Genomic DNA, 21,084 nt, shown 5'->3' with positions numbered 1-21,084 from the left:
ATCTCTGAGTTCAAGGCCAACCTGGTCTACAGAGCAAGTTCCAAGACAGCCAAGGTTACACAGAGAAACCCAGAAGGCAGAGGAAGAGGAAGAAGAGGAAGAGGAAGCAGATTTCTTTGCTGTCTATGAATCTTACGTCTTTGTTGTTTTGGGGGGGGGGGGGCAGGATCTCCCACAGCCCAGGCTAATCTTTAACTTCCGAACTCCTGCCTATATTCTAGCATGCTGCAGTTTTACACAGTGGTACAACTTGAACCCAGGCCATCAGGCATGCCAGGCAAGCCCTGTAGCTACACACCACGATCTGTGCAACTGGCCACTCTCGGTGTTGTGCAGAAGCAGAACCAGAAGGCATCTTCCTTTTGTGTCAGACTTACTTCTCTTAGCATGATGCTAAGGTTCACTCACACTGGAGCTCGTGCCAAAATTATCTCTTATCAGGAATAGGACTTTTGAGACACAATCTCACTCTGTAGCTCAGGCTAGCTTAGAACTCACAGTGGAGCCCAGGCTGGCCTGAAACTCACACTGGAGCCCAGGCTAGCCTCACACTCCATTGCCGGCAGGTCCAGGCGAGAGGATGGTGAATGTTGGCCCAAAAGAAACAACCCCAGCTGGGAGTCTTGTCGAAGCAGGAACTCAACTTTAATGTATCAGCGTCTTGTTTATATAAACTCAGAGCATAGGGAGGAGGAGTTTTGGTGGGGTGAGATGATGCAGGGGGCAGGAAGGGTGAGGGGGGTATGGGCTGACTGACAGGGCCAGTGGTAAAGCTCTACATCAGCAAGAGTGTGGCAGAGGCAGGGCTTTAAATGGTGTAATTCTTTAAGCTGGGTCTTGAGGGACAATGGGATGTTGGAAGGCTGGGGGGAAGAGATATCTGGACACCAGGGACACTCCTTTTTTTTAAGGTTTATTTTATTTTTACTCGTGTGTGTGTGTGTGTGTGTGTGTGTGTGTGTGTGTGTGTGTGCGCGCGCGTGCATGCATGCATGCATGCATGTTGCATGCATGTGTCAACAGGAGCTCCAGAGATCAGAAAGGGGCATCGGATCCTTGAAATGGAGTTCCAGGCGGTTGTGAGCCACCTAATATGAGTGCTAGGAACTGAAATTGTGTCCTTTCTGAGAGCAGTACACACCCTTAGCAGCTGGGCCATCTCCTCCCTAGGACACACTTCTTACCTGGGATCTGAAGTCCTTCCGGACCTCACTCTCTTCTCTTCTTGTTTGATCTTCAGGAGCACCAGCAGGTCCCATGTGCTTCTCACCTCTTGGCAGCTGAACATGGCCACAGTCTGGCTTTGTCCATCTCAACTTGGAGCCTGTCCTGCCTCCCAGAACACCCGTCAAGGGCTTCTCTTTCCATCTGGAGCCTCCTTCTCCCCTTCACCACACAAGCCACTTCGAGAGTCTCCCACACATCCCTCCACATATCCAGGCTGTGCCCTTCATGCTCCTGAGGATTGGCCACAGCCTCCCTAACACAAGGCCACCTCAAGCCTGCGTATCAGTTCACAACTCAGACCCTCAGTCTTGGCATCCAACAAATGGGGGGAACAAGTGCCCCTTTGAGAGCTGCTGTAGAGTGAGGGGAGGGAATGCCAGGACATATTTGGCCCAGAGCCCGGTACAGAAGGGATCAACAAGATGACACCCCACGAGCCCCTAGAACTGAGCCCTCTGTGGTCACAGCAGGTGTGTGGTCTCCATATCAAGTGCAGGGTCAGTGGAAGGGAGAGCTGAACCTGAGGCCAGGGAGAAAGGAGGGTGTGCAGCTGGGGAGGGGATTCCCGGTGAGGGGACTGGCGCTTCTGCTATCGGGCAACCCCTGAGTGCCATGAGGTCCACCCATAAGTCTCCCCCAGTACTGATGTCATCGGGTGGAGATGTCAATCATCCAGGCCACTAAGTGCTTAACCCCTTCGCTCTGGGAGAAACTCAAGGAAGCATGTAGTAGGAACGTGGCATGTCTAGTGAGCGCTCACTGTTAGCTCGGTGCTGTGTTGACAAACGTTAGCCTGGTCCACACCAAGGTCCAGCCTTGAGCTAGAAAGTGTAACACAAGAGTCAAGGGGACCTGGGTCGGAGGTGAATGTCTGCTGCTTGCTGGCTGTGTGTCCTTATAAATTACACCTCCTCTCTGAGCCTGCTTCCTCCTCTGTAACTAAATGTAAAAGACGGGAAAGGCCAGACACGGTGGTTTACACCGTTAAAGGCGAGAGGGGAGAAAAAGCTGGGCAGTGATGGCTCACACCTTTAATCCCAGCACGCAAGAGGTAGAGGCAGGCCTCTGAGTTCAAGGCCAGCCTGGTGGCCTAGGATGGCCAGGACTACACAGAGAATCCCTGTCTTTAAAAAGTACACATGTGCTCATGCGCGTGTACACACACACACACACACACACACACACACACTCAAAGGCAGGAGGCTCTCGGTGAGTTTCAGGCCAGCCTGGTCTGTAAGTTCCAGGCTAGCCAGGGCTCTATAGGGAGATCCTGTCTCAAAGAATTTTTTTCCTTTGACTTTTTTAGATTCTCAATCTAAGGGCCCCCTCAGGGCCTCAAAATGCATATTAACAAAAGAAAAGTATGTTGTACAGGAGTCTTCATAAGGCAAGGAAAACTCAAAGGAACAGTAATGCGTGGGCGTTATTGTGCAAAGATCTGAGAATAGGATTTAAAACCAGGACTATGTGGGAGAGAGATGGGGTAGCAGCTGTTAAGGCCAGAGCCTGACGTGCCCCACCCCGCCCCTACCCTCAACTCCCAACCCCCACAATCCAGCAGTGAGCAGAGAAACACAGATATCCAGGGACCCCTCTCCCTGAAGTTCACCCTCAGGGTCCGGAACTCTGACACGAGGTTCAGGTTTAAATGCAGGCTGAGAGGAGGGTAACTAAGCAGTCGCCATCAGGGTGTGGCCCCGCCCATCACTGACCCATCCTTATCTCTGCTCAGGTCCCTCCCGAAGGTGGTCTGACCAGCTGCCCAAAACCACGTGGTGCTGCCAAAACCAAGACATTCCCAGAAACTCTTTCCTGGGAAATTAGTTCCTCCGCGGGCTGTCCCCAAGTGTCCGCGGGAGACCCCGAGGCCTTTCCAGTTCCTCAGAACGGCTGCTTCCGTGATCCAGTAGCCAAGGGGAGGACGCTGGGCATCTCCGCAGCAACCTCATCCCGGCCACCATTCTCCCCGCCCACCGCCTGAATCTGACTCCTCGGGTGCGTCACATACCTGGGAGCAGCCAGTGTTCATAAAGGATGTTTTACCTGAACTCAACAGCTTAAATAAAGCAGAGATTCTCAGCCTTCCTGATGCTGCGACCCTTTAATACCATTGCTCATGCAATGGTGATCCGCCCCCGCCATAAAATGACTTTGTTGCTATTTCATAATTAAATTTTGCTACTGTTGCCAGGCAGTGGTGGCGCACGCCTTTAATCCCAGCACTTGGGAGGCAGAGGCAGGTGGATTTTTCTGAGTTCAAGGCCAGCCTGATCTACAGAGTGAGTTCCGGGACAGCCAGGGCTACACAGAGAAACCCTGTCTCGAAAAAACAAAACAAAATTGCTACTGTTATGAGTCGTAATGTAATTATCTGATATACACAATATTTGATTTGTAAAACCCCAAACGGGTCACGACCCACAGCTTGAGAACCACTGGCTTAAAGGCTTATATTTTGGGGGAGGGGAAGTATGTTCGTTAGCATTTCTTCTAGGCCCCGCCCCACAGCTAGCTGGCAACAGCCAGATATACCTGACTCACTATAAAAGGGGCTGTTTGCACCCTCCTCACTCTCTTGTTCTCTTCCTCTCTTCCCTCTCTGCCTCTTCTCTCCCTATTCCCCTCCCCCCTCCTCGTGTTCATGGCTCAGGGGGTAGGGATACCTCAGCATGGGCCCGCAGAGGCACCCCTTTCTACCTCACCATACAGCGCCTCCCCCAAACATATCCTTGGTTCTTTCTTTCTTTCTTTCTTTCTTTCTTTCTTTCTTTCTTTCATCAAACACGAACATTGTGGCTTTGTAAATTATATATTTTTAAAGCCAAAGGAAACGGATCATCTACTCTCATCACAAAAGCCTCAAGGGAGCCAAGCCTGCACCCCAAAGTCCATGGGACAGCTGTGGGGGTTAAAGCGGAGTCACCCACTCCTGCCTTCCTGCTGACTCAGGGAGGGGGGTGTCCTGTGACCCAAGGGACCAGGCTGCGCCGGGCCAGCGTGGGCTGCACCGGGCCAGCGTGGGCTGCGCCGGGCCTGCGTGGGCTGCGCCGGGCCTGCGTGGGCTGCGCCGGGCCAGCGTGGGCTGCGCCGGGCCTGCGTGGGGGTATTCCATCCGGTTTGTGCGCTGGCTCACTCATTTTTGTGGCCATTAGGTATAGAACTTTCACCACTCACCTTCATCAATGGGGAAACTGAAGCACAGGAAGGCACAGTTGGCCTGGGGCTTCAAAACCCAGGCGCTTCTGACTTGCCTTTCCTGGCTGAGTCCTGCTAGAAACTAAGCTCTGCTCCCGTCCCGGGGGAAAGAATCCATGTTCTTTTCCCTGCTCCCCGGAAGTCCTCCCAGTGTCCTTTTATGGGCTTAGGCAGAGCTTCTTGGGTTCCCAGGACCTCCCTGCTGCTGGCAGGGGTTAGGGGAGAGGTAGTGTGTGTGTGTTGGGGGGGTGGGATTGGGAGCTGTGTGTGTGTGTGTGTGTGGTGTCCATGGCATTCACCCAAAGTCTCCAGTAATTGTTCCAGAAATTTCTTTCACCTCTACACTGCCTCTGTAAGCCCATCCAGCTGGCCCATGTGGCTACTGTCACCTGAAGCACAGCCTCCCACCTGTACATCAGCCAACATCAGATGACAGCGACACCTCTGCCTCCATGGGCACCCAGACTCAAGTGTGTGAACCATACACAAACACATCATTTTTTTAAAATTCCACTTTAAAACAGTGAATCGATAACCCAGAGTCACGGGGTTATCACATGAAATCACATTAAAGTGACAGGAAGGGCCTAGAGGACCTGCCTCTACTGCCCAAGGTGCCCTGTGACCACAGCCAGGTTACTGGGTCCCTCACTTGGGTTCTCCGTCGTTCCTCTGACCAGAGAGCAGCCCCCACACACACACCCGGGGGCCCGGCATGACCTGGACCTGATCTGACACAAATGGAATCCCTAAATCCCAACCGGAGCCCTAGGGAGCAAGAGGTCGGACAGCTGCAGGAGGCTTAGTCATCAAGAACACTGGCTTCTGTGCCTCTAGAATGGAGACCTGGTGCCACCTTGTGGCCACTGCCTCTTCCAGCCTGCACGGGATCATTGCCTTAAGTATCTTCTAGAGGTGGATGCTTGGTGAATTATATATAGATTTTGGCTCACTCCAAGTATTGTGCAGCCACCACCATCATCATCACCACCACCATCATCATCACCACCACCACCATCATCACCACCGCCACCATCATCGTCCTTACCACTGCCATCCCCCACTGTCCCTCGTTCACCAGTGGGCCAGTTACCCACCCACAGGGAGAAGAGAGGAAACAGGACTCTTCTGGGGGAAAGGGCAGGTGCGAAGGAATAAGGCAAAGCCAGGCCTGCCAGTCCCTGGCACAGCCATAGTGAGAAAAGCAGCCACCTTCGTCTCAAGTCCACTCTGGTCTCTACCCTGCCAGGATTCCTGTCTCCACGGGGAGTCTCTTCAAGTGAGGTCATACTGTCGTCCGAGTTCCAGAGCTTCCCATGACTTCCCATGACCTTCAAATAGGGCCCAAGTCACAAGGCAGAGCCAGGCTGTCCCTCACACTGTGGACATTTCAGGTGTCGAATAGCCCAGCGAGAAGCCCCTTTGGAGAAGTCTTCAGGTCGGCGTCCATCTGCAGAGAACGTATCTCCAAGCTCGTGGGGCTGGGCTCTATGTGCCAGGGCACAATAGGCAGAGTAGCTTGCCCCACCCATCACCTCTACCATCTACAGCCAAGCAGGCTAGGTGCTACAGGCGTTATCTTTACAGAGGAAAAAAAGGAGAGGACCCAGATAGTGAGGACCAGAGCCAGATATGACCTGAGTCTACCAAACCCTCAATGTGGGAAAATGTCAGAGCCGGTCCTGGCACAGCCTTGGAACTTGGTGTCGTGGATGTTGCCTCTGGCAGGTCCTGCACAATGTGACTTAGACCATGCCAAAGTGCTCGCTTTACCCGGACGAGTGGGGCGGGTGGCCTTGCTTGGGCCCTGGTCTTGGTAAAATGTTGGTTCCAGGAGAGGTCCTGCCTCAAACAATGGTGGAAAGGCTGGGGACACACACACGACTCAGTTCAACCTTTAAGAGGACCAGCGTCCACATGGCAGCTCACAGCTGTCTATAACTCCAGTTCCAGGGCATCTGATGCCCTCTTCTAACCTCCTAGAACATCAGGTGTGCACATGGAGACATACATGTGGTCAAGACACTCATACAGATAACATGTGAAATAAATAGCTTAAGGTAGAAGGTGATAGAGGAAGGCTCCTGACATTGGCTTTGACCTCCACACATGCACACACACAGGTGAGCACACACACACACACACGTGCACACACACACATACACACACACACACACACATGCACACACAGGTGAGCACACACACACGTGCACACACACACATACACACACACACACATACACACACACACATACACACACACACACATACACACACACACACATACACACACACACACATGCACACACAGGTGAGCACACACACATACACACACATACACACACACACACATACACACACACACACACATACACACACACACACATACACACACACACACACACACACACACACACACACACGTGCACACACCGGAAAGGGGCGGAGCTACTGAAGAAAAGGTGCTCGCGTTGGTCTTTGCTGCTAGGTCCTGGATGATCATGCGTTTTAAAAGGTTTCCCCGGTAACCACGCATTTGAAAAAAAACTTGTCTGTGTGATACCCTTGATGAATTGCCCATGTCAAGGCAGGTTCATAGATGTTTTAAGTCACCTCCCAGCCAGGTTCCCCAAAGCCAGGCATAGAGCGACCCCACTACAGAGCACAGCATCTGGCAGAGGAAGCCACTCCAGGCCCAAGCTCTCTGCTCCCGAGTTTGACAGGTGTCGTATTGGAGTAGGGGTCCAGGACCGTCAGTGCTGGGAACTGGTCAGATCTGAGCCTGGCCTTTGTTGGCACTCCCCAAAAGGCACTGAGAGAAGCCATGTGGATTTTCTAGGCTCTGTAAGAGCCGCGGGAGCAGCCGTAATGTGCGGGACCTCCGGCCCTCAATCCATCGACAGCTGTGACCCCTGCAGCTATTTTAAACCCTTGGGCTTTAAAAACTCCTATCCCATCAAGCCTGGCACTGGGCCCAATGGGGTGAGCCAGAACCAGGTCAAAGGCCTGGGCGTGGATGCCAAGAGATGGGCAGGTCGTATAAGGGGAGGGGCTTTGTATTCTGAGTCTTGGACCAGACTCTGCCAGCATTTTCCGAATATTGTCTCATTGAATATCATTTTGTATCTTCCACTGTGCTGAGAGATCACCTGTGAGCTTTCTAGAGGCAGGGCGAGCCACCCTCACCCTCATGTCCGTGCCCAGGTTCCTGCACTGCTACTATTGGGAGCTGTGCACCCCCTACGTTAGTTCTTCACCCTCTCTGTGCTCTCCTTCTTCATCTCCAGAGTGACAGGGTTCCTGGAAAGATAAAATAATTTAATTCTAATGCTTTGGGAGGTATTACTTGGATGCAGTGTAGGGCACACCTCATTTCTGCTCTGCTGGGTAACCACAGCCTTTGCCTGATAACACAACCCTGGCTCTGTTGGGACTCACTCGGTTGAGAGGAGACATGCCCTTGTTCCACACGGGACCCCACTTACTTGGTAGGAGTGGGTGACATGCAAGACTGCTCTGCCCCTGTTGGAGGGGTTGTTTGCTTGCAGAGGGGTCCTCAGACCCAAGCTCACCTCTACAGGGGAGGAGTTCCCAGTCCAGAGCCTCTTGGAATCTTTCCCACATGATGCCTCCTGATTGGACAACGCTCTCCCAGGGACCAATCAGAAGTTACCAGCGTCTCCCAGGATCTGAACCCCAAGCCTTTCAGGAGACAATGACCCTTCTGGCTGGGATTCTGGCCCTCACTTCTCCACCCACATTCCTCCTAGATCCCTGATACCCAGGAACAGCTGGGGTCCTTACCATCTCCTAATTTGGGCATCTGGAGGAGAAGGATGGAGTCGAGGGCTGGCTGGGCGTGCCTGGGCATATCTCTGAGCAATTCAGTGTGCTCTTTGCTGGATTTCCCGTCAGCCCCCCGCCCCCCCCCCCCATACGCATCCCTCCAGCCACCCTTCAGTTTCCATTCCCATGACAAAAAAAAAAAAAAAAAAAAAAAAAAAAAGCCACTTCCTCCTACTGCATAGCATCAGGCTTGGGTTCAGAGAGAAAGGACCTGTGGGTGGGGTTCAGGGTGGTTTAGACCCCACCCCTGCCACTAGATGTCACGGTGCACCTTGGCTTTCCAGGACCATACACTGACCTCTACCTTGGCACGCCTTTTGGTGTCGCAGTCTGGAGCCCTAATCCTCTGCCCTTGTCCTTCAACCAGGCACACCCTCCCAGCCACCTGGAGCCACCCAAATCTCCATCCATAAACACCGCTCAGATCAGTCCTCTCCTCTCCCCATCCTCTCACGCCTCATCCGGGGTCTTCACTACTGGCTCCAGCTCAGTCTGCTCACCGTTGTCTGGAGCAGCCAGAATGCACTCTCAGATAACCCCGTCCCAGGGTCATGCTGTGGCTGTCGTGCCTGGGCTTAGCATTCTGGTCCCTGCCAGGTGCACGGTTCCCCGGACTCCACCCCACTCCCTATTTCCCGTAGCAGTGTGGATCTAGTGTGGGGGTGTCCAGCTTCCCGAAGGTGTTCAGGAGGCTCCTCTCCACCCCCAGGGGTTGGCAAGATCTTTAAGAAGCCGCAGAGTTTTCCTCTGAGAAGCATCCCCTGGTCCCAGATTGGCTTTGGTTGCCACCCACTTACTCCTGCCCTGTCCCTTCCGCTGCTCCTGCTAGCATTTTCTGCCCCTCCGAGTTGGAGGGGAGGGACGTCCAGAAAGGGGAATTTATTGACTAAAAGAATGAACAAGCCAAACACAGGAATTGACAACTTGCGGGCAGAGGTGCTTGGAGGGCGGGGCCAGGCTTGACGGACAGGCTTGCAGGCCCACTCCCAGACGAGTCCGGCGGACAGCCCCGCCCATGCCCCGCCCTCCGGCTGCAGCTTAAGGCGGCCGGCCGCTCGGTGGCGAGCGCAGGCGCAGCGGAGGACTTACCTGTAGCAGGTGCTCATTCCTGGGAGCAGCGCGGTGGGCAGCCGGCTCTGCGAGGGGAAGATGCTGCGAGAGCGGACAGTGCGGCTGCAGTACGGGAGCCGCGTGGAGGCGGTGTACGTGCTGGGCACTCAACTCTGGACCGATGTCTACAGGTGAGCCGAGACAGCGAGTCACCCTCTCACCTACCCTTCACAAACCCTGGACCTGGCTCCAGTATCCCTGTTGTCCCTCAATTCGAGATCCTCAGAAATTCAGAGACATCCCAGGCCACGATCCACTTCAATACAATCCTGAGACCCCTCTAAGACACCCAGTTACAGCCCCTGTCACAATCCCCTCTCTGAGACTGCTCTATAAACCTTGCCTTCACATGCCTGGTCTCTCCAGCCCCTCTCCTGGGTGACCTCAACACATATGGGCTCTCTGTAACACACCCCTTTCACTACCCCTACCCCTTCTTGGCTCACCTTTCACCCCAGCCCAGCCTCCTCCACCATGGACTTCCTACCCCTACAAGCAGAAACACCCTGGGATGTGCTAAGGACTGGCTTGCCCAAAGGGGAGCTGCCCACGTGGAATCTGGCCTGGTACTTATCCGATTTCACCCTCCGGGGGGTTGCTGGTGGTTGCCTGTCCCCAGGCACTGGCTGTGAGCTGTGTCCCCAAATGCCTTTCCTGACTTCACTCTGAGATCAGAGAGGGGTCACTTTCCACCCACTGCGGCCCCAGGGAGCCAGGACCTTTTTCTCCCCATCTTCTCTGCCCACATGCTGGATGGGGGTTAGGGTACCTGAGACAGCAGGGTGAGGAATACTGAGGGTGTCCCATACCCCAAGAAAACGTGTAGGGTGTAGTGTGGGACCTCGGAAAGCTGCTGTGGGGAAGGGGTGGTGTGAGCAGCCTGGGCGGCCACAGTGAGTGTTCTCCCTTGCTAGGGTGGGAGAGACTCGTGCTGGAGGGAGGGGGATGCAGGATTCTGTGGTAAGACGCTGTGCTGATGACCTGGGCCGGTACATCCTCTGTGTACCTTGTTCCCGGCTCATTCTGATACTAAAGCACCTGACTCTCCCTAACCTTTCAAAGCCCACCTGAGCGTTTCCTCATGCTCTCCCTGCCCACTTTCCAGCTCCTTCCCAGCTACACAGCCACTTCTACAGGAGGCCCTGGCCCTGCTGGTCCCAGCAAGCCTGAGATGGGGGCCCCTCTCTGCTCCTTTAGCTCTTAGGCCTCAGCCCTAGCCTCCACTTCACCTGGGTCTGAACTTCAGTGGTCCTTCATATAGACCCCAAAGCAGGACTGGATGGGCCCTAAGGATTGTAACATAGGGTGGAGTATGGTCTAGGCGCCAGTGGCCTGGGAGGGTGCCCATCTCTCCCCTCTCCCAGCTCTGAATTGGACACTGCCAAGGGGTAAGCCAGGATCCAGGCCGCTCAGGTCCCTAAGTCGCAGCTGTCACCAGGCCTGTCTGCTTGCCTGCCGGGGCACCGTGGGGACTGTCTGAAAGGCTGACATGCTGCCTCTGCTGGGGGCTAAGGAACAAAGGGGGTCTGTACCTAAGTCGCTGTCCTTGTCCCACCTTAGCAGAGGGAGGCCCAGGCTGGTGGAGGGCAAGGGGGCTGGTGTCCACTCTGGCTGAGGCACCACCTCAGCCAGGACTCAGAGCTCACAGAGAGTTCCCCAACACCAAGAGTCAGCACAGCCTAGACTGTAACCCTGCCCAAAGGAAGCTGAACGCAGGTCATGGTTGTCGCTGTAAATGTTGTCATAGTCTACCTTTATAAATAAGTTAACCAGGGTTGGTGGTAGACAGCTGTAATCCCTACACCCAGATCCCCACACACCAGAATCTGAAGCCGGAGGACCACAAGCCGAAGGCTCATTCAGACTACATAGTGAGTTCTAGCCCAGCGTGGGCTACACAGCATGACCCTGTCCCAATCTACCCCCAACACATGCATGCATACCTCAAAAAGAAGAAAAAATGGCTCGTAATCCCAGCACATGGGAGGCAGAGACAGGAGGATCTCTGTATGTTCAAGGCTAGTCAGATCTACACAGTGAGTTCCAGGACTGCCAAGGCTACACAGAGAGACCTTGTCTCCCACCCCACCTCCAAGAAACACTAATAGAAGTTATTTATTGTAATTAGTGCTGGAAGCTGGGTGTGGCAGTGTATGCCTTGAACCCAGCACTTGAGAGGCAGAGACAGGGATGGATCCCTGTGAGTTTGAGGCCAGCCTGGTCTACACGGCAACTTCCAGGCCAGACAGGGCTACCTAGTGAGACCCTGTCTCCAAACAACCAAAAGAAAAGTTAGAACTGGAGAAACTGCTCTGAGGTAAATGTGTTGCTGTGGGCATGAGGATCTCGGTTTGAATCCTCAGGACCCATGTGAAAAGCTGGGTGTGACTGTGTGCCCCTGTGCTCTGTTGGGGGCGGGGGGGGGGGACAGAGACAAGGTCGATGGGAGCTTCCAGTTACCAGCTCAGTTCCAGGGGAGGGTGAGAGCCCCTGGCAGAGAGTATCAGCACAGAACACCCAATATCTTCCTCTGGCATTCATGTGTGCTTATCCCACACACACGCACCAACACATGTACACACATAAAACACACACACATATTAAGTACTTAATGCTCATGCTATAGTTTGTTAAGCCCAGTGTAGCCAAAGTGCCATCGTCGGGATACGTGATCATGGAATATAGTTCATGAGAAAGCTGGTGTTCTTTCCCTGTGACACTTTGTGACCCTTAAAGCTTATCTGGAGTGATGGCGCTGCTGGTTGCTCTGCAAGGTTCCCAAGGTCACCTATGCTGATGGCCACTGTCCTGGACAGCACATGTCTGGACCAGAGACCCAGTATCTCTCTGGGTAATTCTTTGCTGAGGGGACTCTTCTGTTCAGCGTAATGTAATGGGTGGTATTCCTGCCTCAGTTTACCGACTGTCAGTAGCAGCCTCTCTCCTATACAGTATGCCAAACCAAAAATGCCTCCAGACAATATCAGATGTCCCAGGGAAAGAAAGTCCCAGCTGAGCTCATGTGTCAGGCGGAAAGGAACCTCCTTCATCTGAACATGTCCGGCATCTGCAAGGACAAGCCTCCTCCCAGGCAGAAAGAACCAGAAGAGGTCCCTTAACGCTAGGAAGGGATACACTGCCCCTCTTGTTTCTGTGTGAGTCTCAACGAGCATCTGGTCTGCAGACCAAGAACATGAGGCTCAGAAAGAAGCCATTTGCCCAGTGACAACCAGGACTCAGGTGTGAGTCACGAAGTCAGAGCTCAGGCTTCCCCCTCCACCCTGTCCTATGTGACTCCTGGCCACCCTCCACCCTGGATGGGAGTCCCCTGCCCTCTGAAACATTACCACCACCACCCCAGCCCCACTTCTCACCAAGTCCTCCCTAGGTGAGACACAGGTTCTGGCTCAGGACTCCAAGGGAGGCTGTCACCCCAGGGCCTCTGAGTAGACACCACAGAGCAAGACCTGTGTGTGTAGTGCACCCAGCTATGTAGGAAGGAGAGTGAGGACCCCTCATTCTTTCATCAAGTCACAAAGGGAAATGAGCAAGCCCCCCACACCCCTGCCATCGAAGTCTGAGGGTGAAGGTGAGCCTCTTTCTTCCAGACCTTGTGGTCCTGGTGGGAACTGCCTGTCAGTCAGACGCCAGTCCCCACCACTGTCTTATGTGGAGTGAGCGGTCTCTGAGTGGAGGCTGATCTCAGCGTTTGGATGGCAGAGGCAGGTGAATGTCTGTGAGCTCTAGGTTAGCCTGATCTACATAGTGAGTTCTGAGACAGCCAGGGCTGCATAGTGAAACTGTCTGAAAAAAGGAAGGAAAGAGAGAGAGAGAGAGAGAGAGAGAGAGAGAGAATAAGGTAGAGAGTGATAGAAAAATCTATACCTAATTCCTCCTCTGGTCTCTGTGAGTATGCACAGATAAGCCCATGCACCTGCATACACATGTACACATGTACACAGACACACACACACACAGACACACATGAGAGAGAGAGAGAGAGAGAGAGAGAGAGAGAGAGAGAGAGAGAGAATGAATAAGGTAGAGAGTGATAGAAAAATCTACCTAATTCCTCCTCTGGCCTCTGTGAGTATGTACAGATAAGCCCATGCACCTGCATACACATGTACACATGTACACAGACACACACGAGAGAGAGAGAGAGAGAGAGAGAGAGAGAGAGAGAGAGAGAGAGCTTGCCTTATTTACTTAATATCGCTCCCTAACATTTATTGAACACCCAGCAACCCTCCCAATATTTACATGTCATTTCATATTCATATAATAATTTGCATGTGCTCCGCCCTCATACCCTTAAGGAGAAAGGCACTGTTATCCTTTTCATCCTTAAAGGACCTAAAGTCAGACCACACAGCTGAGGAGGGGTGGAGGAGTAGACCCCAGGCTGTCGACTGCTCTCCCAACCTGTCTTCCTTGAGACTCCTTTTTTTTTGGGGGGGGGGGAAATGGCTCCTCCCTACTCTGCCCCTTACAGAGTATGGGGTGAGCATGGGAGTTGCAGCCATTGATGGTTGCAGACTGCCTAGCATGGGGCTGAGCTTGCCACCTTCAACCTCAATAGACAGGCCCTGTTGGATGGGTCCACGGAAGGTCAAGGGTATGCGGCAGAGCTTGGCAGAGCAGCGATGCTTGCTGCCGAGAGACTGACGAAGGAAAACACCAGGCCAGGTCCCGTGGCCCCATAAATTAGAACAACACCCAGAGCTCTGGGCTTGGGACAGGAGGCGCTGCCAGGAACTACTTAGGATTCAGGTTTCAGGCTGGTGCCCAGGAGTGGGAGGGCTGAGGAAGGACCTGGCATTCCGTGTGCCAAGCTCACAGTCGCTTCACTTAGTGGGGTCCGTGAGGTTCTTCCTCTCTGAACAGAGGTCCCCTAGTTAGGAGGATAATGTAGTCCCAGGAGTTCACACCCCCAAACACCAATGTTTAGAAGTGAGCGGCTCCTTTCCTGCCCATGCATAGCCATGCAGGACCCTGAGCCCAGAGGCTCGGCCGGCCTAATCCTGTTCCTCAGTTACCCAAAAGTCCAGGACAGGAAGCTACCGTTGACTGTCCCCTCTGGGCCCCAGACTCTTATCTACAAATAAGTGAGTTATCTGGGAAATCTTAAGATATCTCACGAGCCTCTTGATCAAGCCCCACAAGTCTCTGGGTCCTTATTTGGAGGACTGTCAAGGACCGCTCTGCCCCACGCTTGGGGGGCCAAAACGTCTCAGACCGCTCTATCAAATGTTGGAACCCACACTGCCAAAAGCCTTGGGGGCTAAATTGTTAGAGCCCGCACTACCCCAAGCTGCTCTGTCCACGGGTCGGGGTTCAGCAAGAGAGAAAGTGAGGACGGACATGCAGAATGGAGACCAGACAGAGTGTGATTCAATCCCGTTTATTCGTCAGTCTCTCTTCTTCTCTCCAAGTCCCTAGTTCCCAGTCCCAGGTTCCTAGCTGTAATAAGTCTTAAGTCCCAATTCCAGTTCTAAGTTCTAATTCCAAGTGCAAGTTACAAGTTTCCTTCCTCAAGTCTCAAGTACTTTCTTCTGTCTGCCTCTTGACTTTTATATGTCTCCTTCTAAGTCATGCCTTTAAGTCGCATCTCTAAATCACACCTTTAAGTCACGCCTTTAAATCTCACACCTTTAAGTCTCACACACCCAAAGGAAAATCCTGGGTATCTAAAATAAGATGTTTATCAGCGTGTACTCAGCTGTTGTAAATAAGTCTCTTGTCAGGGTATATGGCTCAAGATGGCTGCAAGGATGATAGCCGCCTTCTGTCAGTTCCCCACAGAGGACCACGGTGAGGACTCCAACCTATGGGCTCCCTCAGGCCTAGGGCTCACATAGTTCATTTATGCTCTGCTGTGAGGGTCCCGAGACCTCTTTGAAGCAAGGATGGAGTCTACATGGATCTCAGTGTGCTTGTCTGTGAAATGAGATGGATCAGGCTTTGTGGGGTTGTATAAAGTATGGGTTGAGAGCCTGTGGCTTGCAGTGATAAATTCTCTGTAAGTCATTGTTGTGAGCCAGATTGGGTTTATTACAATATCACCCATCATGGTGAACCAGTTACTGCCCTCAAAGCGTTCATGAGACTCATGGGAGAGATGTATTAGATACCTGTTAGCATTTGGGGTACTGGCTAAGGGAAAGAGTAAGGTGATCTAGCTGATGGGACCAGGGAAGACTTCCTGGAAGAGGTGGCAGCTATGCTGGGTCTTGTAAGATGGGCAAGGGTTCAACCCACAGCAGACAACAAGTCCCATGGGAGCGAACCCACCTGGCAGGAAACTGGGGCCCATGGAGACAGTGAAGGAGTCATTTCAGTGGCCTGGAATATAAAGCTGGGGGCCAGGGAGCAAGAAATGAGCCTCTGTGGGGGGGGAGAGCTTTACTCAGGGGCTGAATGTTGTTTTGTAGGTAGGAGAGGGTCCCAGAAGGCTTCTGAGAAAGGGAGTCACCAGAGACTAGATTGTTTCCTCCTGTGGAGAGCACCAGCACCCTGTGGTAGAGGTTCCTGGGGCAACCAGGTAGAGAAGGAGGCCAGCTATACACACATGCCAAGGTTTGCCTCGACCAGCCCAGCCTCGGCCAGTGCCAGCCCTCAGGACTCTGGCCGCCACAATAGTGAAGATCGGGCGTGAGGCCTGGGCTGAGATCTCCCTTCCCCTCACCTCCCCGCTGTTCCTGAGGGTGCTTACCAGGCTGGCACCCACAACTCCCCCTTCCAACACCTCCAAAGTCCCGGGGGCAGGATGTCACACCTTGGCTGCCAGGAGCTGGGGTCACTCCAAGGATGAACCCCGCCTGGTGTTAATGAGGGCCATGCCAAATGGACAAACAGAGCCAGAGGCCAGCAAAGAACAGGCACATCACACCTTCCAGTGTGGCACTCTGTGTGGCTCCTCAGCCCTGCCAAGCTACGCCTGAGACCTTCTCCCACATTCTGAGACAAGATCAGACAGGCTGGGCGACTCCCCAGAAGCCACACAGCATTTGAGAAGCCATTTCTCTCAGTTTCCATGGCCACCGTCCAGCCCTAAGCCACCACCATCCCAGACTCACTTACTAGCCACCCCCCCACACACACACACTTTCATTATTTTTCTTCTAAATTCCCTCCTTGCTGGCAAGCCCTTGGTGACTTCTCTCCCTAAAGAGAAAGGCTAGCTCTGCCATGTCTGAGACTTCTTTCCCCAACCATGACCACCCCCTCCTCCTGTATGCACATGTGCAAGCTCACATGTACGTGTGTGTGTGTGTGTGCACGTGCGCGCGCGCCACGCACATCTTCTGCCCATTTCTCGAGGTCAGGCCTCCTGGACCCACAGCATCAGGGCAGCTTGGAGCTTAGGAGAAATCGTCCCGAGACAGAAGTGTACCACCCTGTAGCTGATGCTGGGGTTCCAGGTCCACGGGCTTAACTAATTCTGAATAATATTTAGACTCTTCTTAGCTCAAAAGTTACTTCCTCAGAGAATCCATCTGAGAGCCCCCGACATCACGCACCCCCTATTTTCAGAACCTTTATGCACGGTCAGTGTTATGCAAGCAAGCACACCACTACTGAGCTGTGACCCCCGCTTGGCAATTCGCGTCTCTGTTGCAGTCATCACAGTTGATGGCATAATCTACAGAAGTCTTTCCCTTTCACTAGAATATAAGCTCCGTGGGGCAAGAGATGCGTTGTCTTTTTAGCTCGTCTTTCCTCAGAACACAGAATTCTGCCTGGCACATGGTAAATGCCCAAGAGATGTGTGTTGAGTGAATAAAAGACCATGTGACCAAACCCTCCTCCTCCAGCCCCATCTTCATCAAGTGTTTTATTGACTGCGTGCCTGGACCAGGCCGGAGCTAAAACAATGTGAGGAAGAAGATGCAGTCTGCAGTGCAGCACAGGTTCAAATCCCTTCATGGAGAGGCAGGCCTTTGACAGGTGCAGATTTGAGGGAACAGCATTCCAGGTATCAGGAACTAGTGCACAGTGTGAGGCTGGAAGTGCCTGTGTGCAAGAATGAGGACCTGAGTTCAGATCCCCAGCGCCCACATAAAAGGCGGGCGCAGCAGCGTAGATCTGTAACTGAAGCACTGGGGGATGGAGACAAGTGGGTTCCAGGGGCTCACTCTTCTAGCCAAAACGGTTTGTTAGAGGTTCAGTGAGAGACCCTATCTCAAAAACTAAGGCTGAAATCAACCCAGGAACCAGCATCAACCTTTGGTCTGCACATGTGCGCGTGTGCATGCGAGCACAGACACACACACACACACACACACACACACACACACACAGAGAGAGAGAGAGAGAGAGAGAGAGAGAGAGAGAGAGAGAGAGTGTTAATAGATGTATAAAATGCTCTGGTACCAGCTTAGAAAGCTAATGAGGAAGCATTCATTTACTGTCCCTCCTGGTGCTGGGACACAGTGCAGACATGGGTCTCAGGGTGAGCCTCCTGTCCCAGGCATGCTCTCTATGAGACTCTCTCCAGTAAGCCAAGAGGTCAAAGCCACCCCACCCCATTCCTTTCTCCCCTCAATACTGGCCCAGAGCCTCTAGGGACCCCAAGCCATCTGGAGCCCCAGGCTCGGGTTTCTGCAGGGGATTCTAACAGGATCTTCCCCGGGGAGGAGGCAGCCAACAGGATCCACAGAGGGACAATGGTGCCTTTGTGGCCTCTGCCAGGGCTCCAAGAATAGCTGTTTGCTCAGCCTCAAGCAAGGCTGGTGCTGGGATGTGGGAGGCCTGGGGCCCAGAGCTCTGATGTGGCTCTTTGTTAACTCACAAGATGCTCCTCCAGTTTCTGACTGGATCAGAGGGATGGAGGCAGGCCCAGGGCTGAGTGCGGTCTTGAGGGATCTTGCTTTTGGTGTGGTTTGGAAAGCATGTTATCTCAGAAAACTCGCCCATGGAAACTTGATACAAAAGCCAGATGAAGTGGTCTCCTTTCAAAGAGGGCGGCTCTAGCACCCTCGGCTGGATTTCAGCCAAAAGACCAAGAATGGATTGCTTGCCAGGCGGTGGTGGCTCACGACTTTAGTCCCAGCACTTGGGAGGCAGAGGCAGGAAGCCTGGTCTACAGAGTGAGTTTCAGGACAGCCAGGGGATAAGAAGAACCTTGTCTCGGAAAACAGACAGAATGCATTGCTTGGCAGGCTCTGCAGACTCCCAGCCACCGCCATGGCCCACCCCAGGGCTAGAAGAATGACAAGACCACACTACGGAAGATGACATCAGTGTTTCTCAAACTGTGGCCCCAGTAGTTTCTAGAATATTTTTAGGACTAGGCAGTCTCTGTTTGGACAGAGCGTCTAAACTGTCATGAAGGCTGTTACTGCTGCTACATTTGAGAGTCACAAGCTTAAGCCTCTTGCTCAGCCTCGCCCCCTGCTTCATCACCAGCTGCAAATCTCACCTGGCCCTGACAGCCAGCAGCCTCGCAGAGGATGAGACCACTAAGTCTGTAGGCATGGGGGAGGGGCCTGAAAACTTAAGTCCAGGTATGGCAGCACAAGCTTGTGGTCCCAGCACTTCCAGCAGAAGCACAAGGGTTGGGGCAGGTTCAAGACCAGCCTGGTCTATGCAGTGACTTCCAGGCCAGGCAGAGCTACATATGGAGAGCCTGTGTCCAAAAGAAAAAATAATAATAATAAAATGAAGAGAAAGAGGAAGAGAAGGATGAAGAGGAGGGAGAGAAGAAGACAAAGAAGGAGAAGGAGAAAGAGGAGACGGAGGAGGAGGAGACAGAGAGACAGAGATAGAGAGAGAAGAAGAAAAAGAGGAGGAGGAAGAAGAGGAGGAGGAGGAACAAGAGAGAAAATGCCTGAAAAGTTAAACAGTGTGCAGTGTTTCTGAGACTCTTGGACCTCAGAGCACTGCCCTCGTCCCCGGCAGCAGCTATGCCTTTGAGACATACTCAGGCCTGCACTGCGATCATTTCAAATCCCACAAGAATTTTTCCCAAGCCCCCAAACCCACTGTGGTCCTTAGGGACCTTCAAACGTGGTTTACCCAAACTGCCAGTCTTGGCACCTCCGCCCCCTGGCCGCCCCGGCAGCTGCTGTCCTGTACCCTCTATTTTCTCTCTCACTTCTTAAAAGGCCACCATTCATATCTGATTAGAGCCCCTAATGCCCCCTGCAACCTTCGCCATCTCCTGAAGGTCTCCAGACACCACCCTGCTGAGTTAGAATGTCAGCATATACATTGTCCTACATAAACTTCCGTGTCTAGACGGAAGCACGAGCCAATGCCCTCCCTACCCTGAGTCTTGCTTAGTTCTCACAATCCCCAAAACATTTCTCCTTCAGCAGGAAGCCAGGCATGAGTCCCAACATATGGCCTTCAGTGGTCAGGAAGTCCATCCAGGCCTGGGAATCTTTGAGACAAAGCCTGGTTCCAGGACTCCTCCTGATAAGTCCCCGGTGGCACCAGGGGGTTTCAGGCCTAGTTCTACCTTTGGGACAAAACCATCCTGTCTAGGCTTGTCACTCACCCTAAAAGCCCCGTGCTCCCAAAGCTGTTCGCCCATCTGCAGAAGCATCAAGAACCCAGTAAGAATTCAAGACCTAAAGTGGAGGTGTGGCTCAGTTGGTAAAGTCCTTGCCAAGGATGGTCAAGGCTCTGGGTTCAGTACCAGCATAGCATAAGCCAGGCCTATAATCCTGCCTGTGAAGGTGGACTCAGGAGAATCAGAAGTTTAAGGTCATCTTCACCTACATAGCAAGTTCGAGGTCAGTCTGGGCTACAAGAGACCATGTCTCAGGAATGAATGAATGAATGAATGAATGAATCAGAGCCTAAGTCAAGTATGGTGCTATATGCCTAAAAACCTCAGCACTCGGGAGGCTAAGGTTTGGGGCCAGTGTGTGTAGAATAAAAATATCCTGTCTAACAAGGAAAAAAAAAGTTCTGGTCCTAAGGCTAAAGGCATGGTTGAGTGACAGAGACCTTACTTCTGTAGGTTCAATCTGTAACACAGCATAGAAAGAGAGAGAGAGAGAGAGAGAGAGAGAGAGAGAGAGAGAGAGAGAGAGGGAGAGGGAGAGAGAGAGAGAAACAGAAGAAATCAGACACAGAGAGGAGAGACAGACAGACACAGAGAGAGGAAAGACAAAGACATACATAGAGATGCAGACAGACAGACAGACAGACAGACAGACTCTAACTCAGGACTCTGCAACTTTCACAGTCTCCTGTGCCAGCTGGTCATGGCAGCAGCTGAGCCTGTCTGGGTCCCTCTGACCACACAGCCTGCGAGGCCTACCCCTCTGGAACTCTCTTGCCGTCCCACCTAGTCCAGGCTTCATCTGACTCTCTGTCTGTTCTTCCTACAGTGCAGCCCCTGCTGGGGCCAAAACCTTCAGCCTGAAGCACTCGGAGGGCGTGAAGGTGGAGGTCGTACGTGATGGAGAGGCAGAGGAGGTGATCACCAACGGCAAGCAGCGCTGGGCCCTGTCACCCAGCACCACACTGCGGCTCAGCATGGCCCAGGCCAGCACAGAGGCCAGCAGCGACAAGGTACCATGGCCAGGAAGACAGTATCCGGGACTGAGGGAGCCCAAAGCCATGCTGGAATCTTGTGGGATGGGAGCACACCACCCTGAGTCATAGAATCAGTGGGAGCCATATAGTGCTTTCTGGTCCCTAGCAGCTACATGGGCAGAGCGAGGGGAGGGTGGGGGACATGGGAAGCTG

General features: G+C 53.0%; 1 protein-coding gene across 1 annotated transcript in view; it reads left to right on the top strand.

Moving 5' to 3' along the window:
- Positions 1-9,321: 9,321 nt before the first annotated feature.
- The window catches only part of Padi2 (peptidyl arginine deiminase 2), a 41,944-nt gene continuing 30,181 nt past the window's right edge, over positions 9,322-21,084 (top strand). The window contains exons 1-2 of the mRNA XM_034503267.2: positions 9,322-9,509; positions 20,724-20,907. Of these exons, the coding sequence (XP_034359158.1) occupies positions 9,418-9,509; positions 20,724-20,907 (276 nt within the window). The 5' untranslated portion in view covers positions 9,322-9,417. The remainder of the gene's footprint in view (positions 9,510-20,723; positions 20,908-21,084) is intronic.

Source organism: Arvicanthis niloticus, chromosome 5, assembly GCF_011762505.2.
Source record: "Arvicanthis niloticus isolate mArvNil1 chromosome 5, mArvNil1.pat.X, whole genome shotgun sequence".
NCBI lineage: Eukaryota > Metazoa > Chordata > Mammalia > Rodentia > Muridae > Arvicanthis > Arvicanthis niloticus.
This window is presented reverse-complemented; position numbering and strand designations above follow the sequence as displayed.